The sequence below is a fragment of the Vicia villosa genome, linkage group LG2 (genome assembly GCF_029867415.1).
Source record: "Vicia villosa cultivar HV-30 ecotype Madison, WI linkage group LG2, Vvil1.0, whole genome shotgun sequence".
Lineage (NCBI taxonomy): Eukaryota > Viridiplantae > Streptophyta > Magnoliopsida > Fabales > Fabaceae > Vicia > Vicia villosa.
The window spans coordinates 127,115,156-127,116,986 of record NC_081181.1 but is presented as its reverse complement, the minus strand read 5'-3'; the positions used below and the strand labels follow the sequence as shown (position 1 = coordinate 127,116,986).

The window sequence follows — 1,831 nt, the reverse complement described above, 5'->3', positions numbered from 1 at the left end:
CTCCTTTCTCATCTAATTTATCTCAACTTATTTGGTTGAATAGTGTTTCTAAAAGAAAAAGTTTGTGAAAACCCAATTCAAACCCTCCCTTTCTTCTGTTTTTCTAAACCTTCACTTCAAGGCGTTGTTCTTGATCCATCAATGTGTGGATGATGAAAACTTCGCAAATGTTGGTGATTGCGAATTATCAAAGAAAGCTTGTGAAATTATGGAAAAGGCATATACTGGAGCTAACAAGGCAAAGATGATGAGGTTACAAATTCACAAACGTCATATTGAATTGATTCAAATGGAGGAAAAGGATATAATCAACAATTACGTAACGAGAATTACTCGATTGGTGAAGCAAATCAAGGCATGCAGAGAAACTGTTACTGAGCCGAATGTTGTATCGAAGATTTTGAGTTCATTGACGGCAAGATTTGACAACATTGTGGTGGCGGTTGAGGAATTGAAGGATCTTGCGGAATTGAGTAAAGATGAGCTTCAAAGCTCTGTTGAGGTTCAAGAGCAAAGGATGAGGAGAGAAATAACGACAAGGCAAAGGCGGCAACAATAGTTCTGAGAACTCTGCAGAAACGTGTCTAAATAGTTACGTAAAGGCAGCAATTAGTTACAGAAAGTAGAAAACATTATGATGAGTACGAAAGAGGGAGTTCAAAGCAGAGAAGAATGGAATTTGGAATCTGGTTGCTCAACTCATATGACGAGGAGGAAGGATTGGTTTGTCAAAATCAATCAAGCCATGAAGAATAAAATGAAATTCGCGGAAGACAACACTTTAGCGGCCGACGGGGCTGTTGATGTTTTCATCATGAAGAGCATTGATGGGATTTCCTTGATCAAATATGTATTGTACATTCCTGTAATCTAATGTAACCTTCTAAGCATTGGCCAATTGTTTGAGAAGGTTTACAAGATTCACATTGAAAAAAGGCGTTACGCATTATGGATGCAAATAGGGTTTTGATATTTAAAGCTCCTATGACTATCAATAGAACTTTCAAGGTTGAGCTGAAGGTTATGGAGCATAGGCGTCTTGTTATAGTGGCTAGTCGAGTGGATATGGCACTATCGTCTTGGGCATCTCAATTTCCGAGATCCCAATGCATTGCAAAAGAACGAAATAGTAATCAGGTTTTAATCCATCAACATACCGGCTGAAATTTGTGAAGAGTGTGTAAAAGCAAAGCAACACAAAGGTAAATTCTACAAGGATGCAGATTATAGAACCAAACATCACCTTGAGGTGGTGTATTCCGATGTGTGTGGGCCGATGCAAGTTGATTCGCTTGGTGGTAATAAATATCTTGTCACATTTATCGATGATTAAAGTAAAAATCTATGGACATGCCTAATCCATAGAAAAGATGAGGTATTCGAAGTGTTTAAGAAGTTCAAGTCCATGGTTAAGCACTAAAGCAGTCATAAGCTGAAAGTTCACAAAACGGATGGTAGAGGAAAATATTTCTCAAATGACTTTGGGAAGTTTTGTGATCAAGAAGTGAAATTCAGGAACTTGCAATACATATGTCAAGATTGATGTCTAACACTATACACAATGTCATGACAATTGTTATATCATCATCTGCTGACACAAAACACTTTTACCCAAAATAGAAATTATGCAGAATTAAGTTGTAGAAGGTAAAAGAACACAATCAATTATTAACCCAGCTCAGTGAAACTTACCTACTTTGGGAGCTACCAAGCCGGGAAGGAAATCCACTATATTAGTATTAGTTCAAACCCTAAACAATCCCAGTTTACAACTTATCACCTAATCACCACCCTATACCATATCAACCTAGGAACCTCCTAGATATGAAAA

General features: G+C 37.4%; 1 protein-coding gene across 1 annotated transcript; it reads left to right on the top strand.

Annotated features, from left to right (window-relative positions):
* Positions 1–208: 208 nt before the first annotated feature.
* LOC131649971 (uncharacterized) lies at positions 209–559 on the top strand. The gene has a single exon (XM_058919710.1). It carries the CDS (start codon positions 209–211, stop codon positions 557–559), a length of 351 nt encoding a protein of 116 aa, XP_058775693.1.
* Positions 560–1,831: the final 1,272 nt, after the last annotated feature.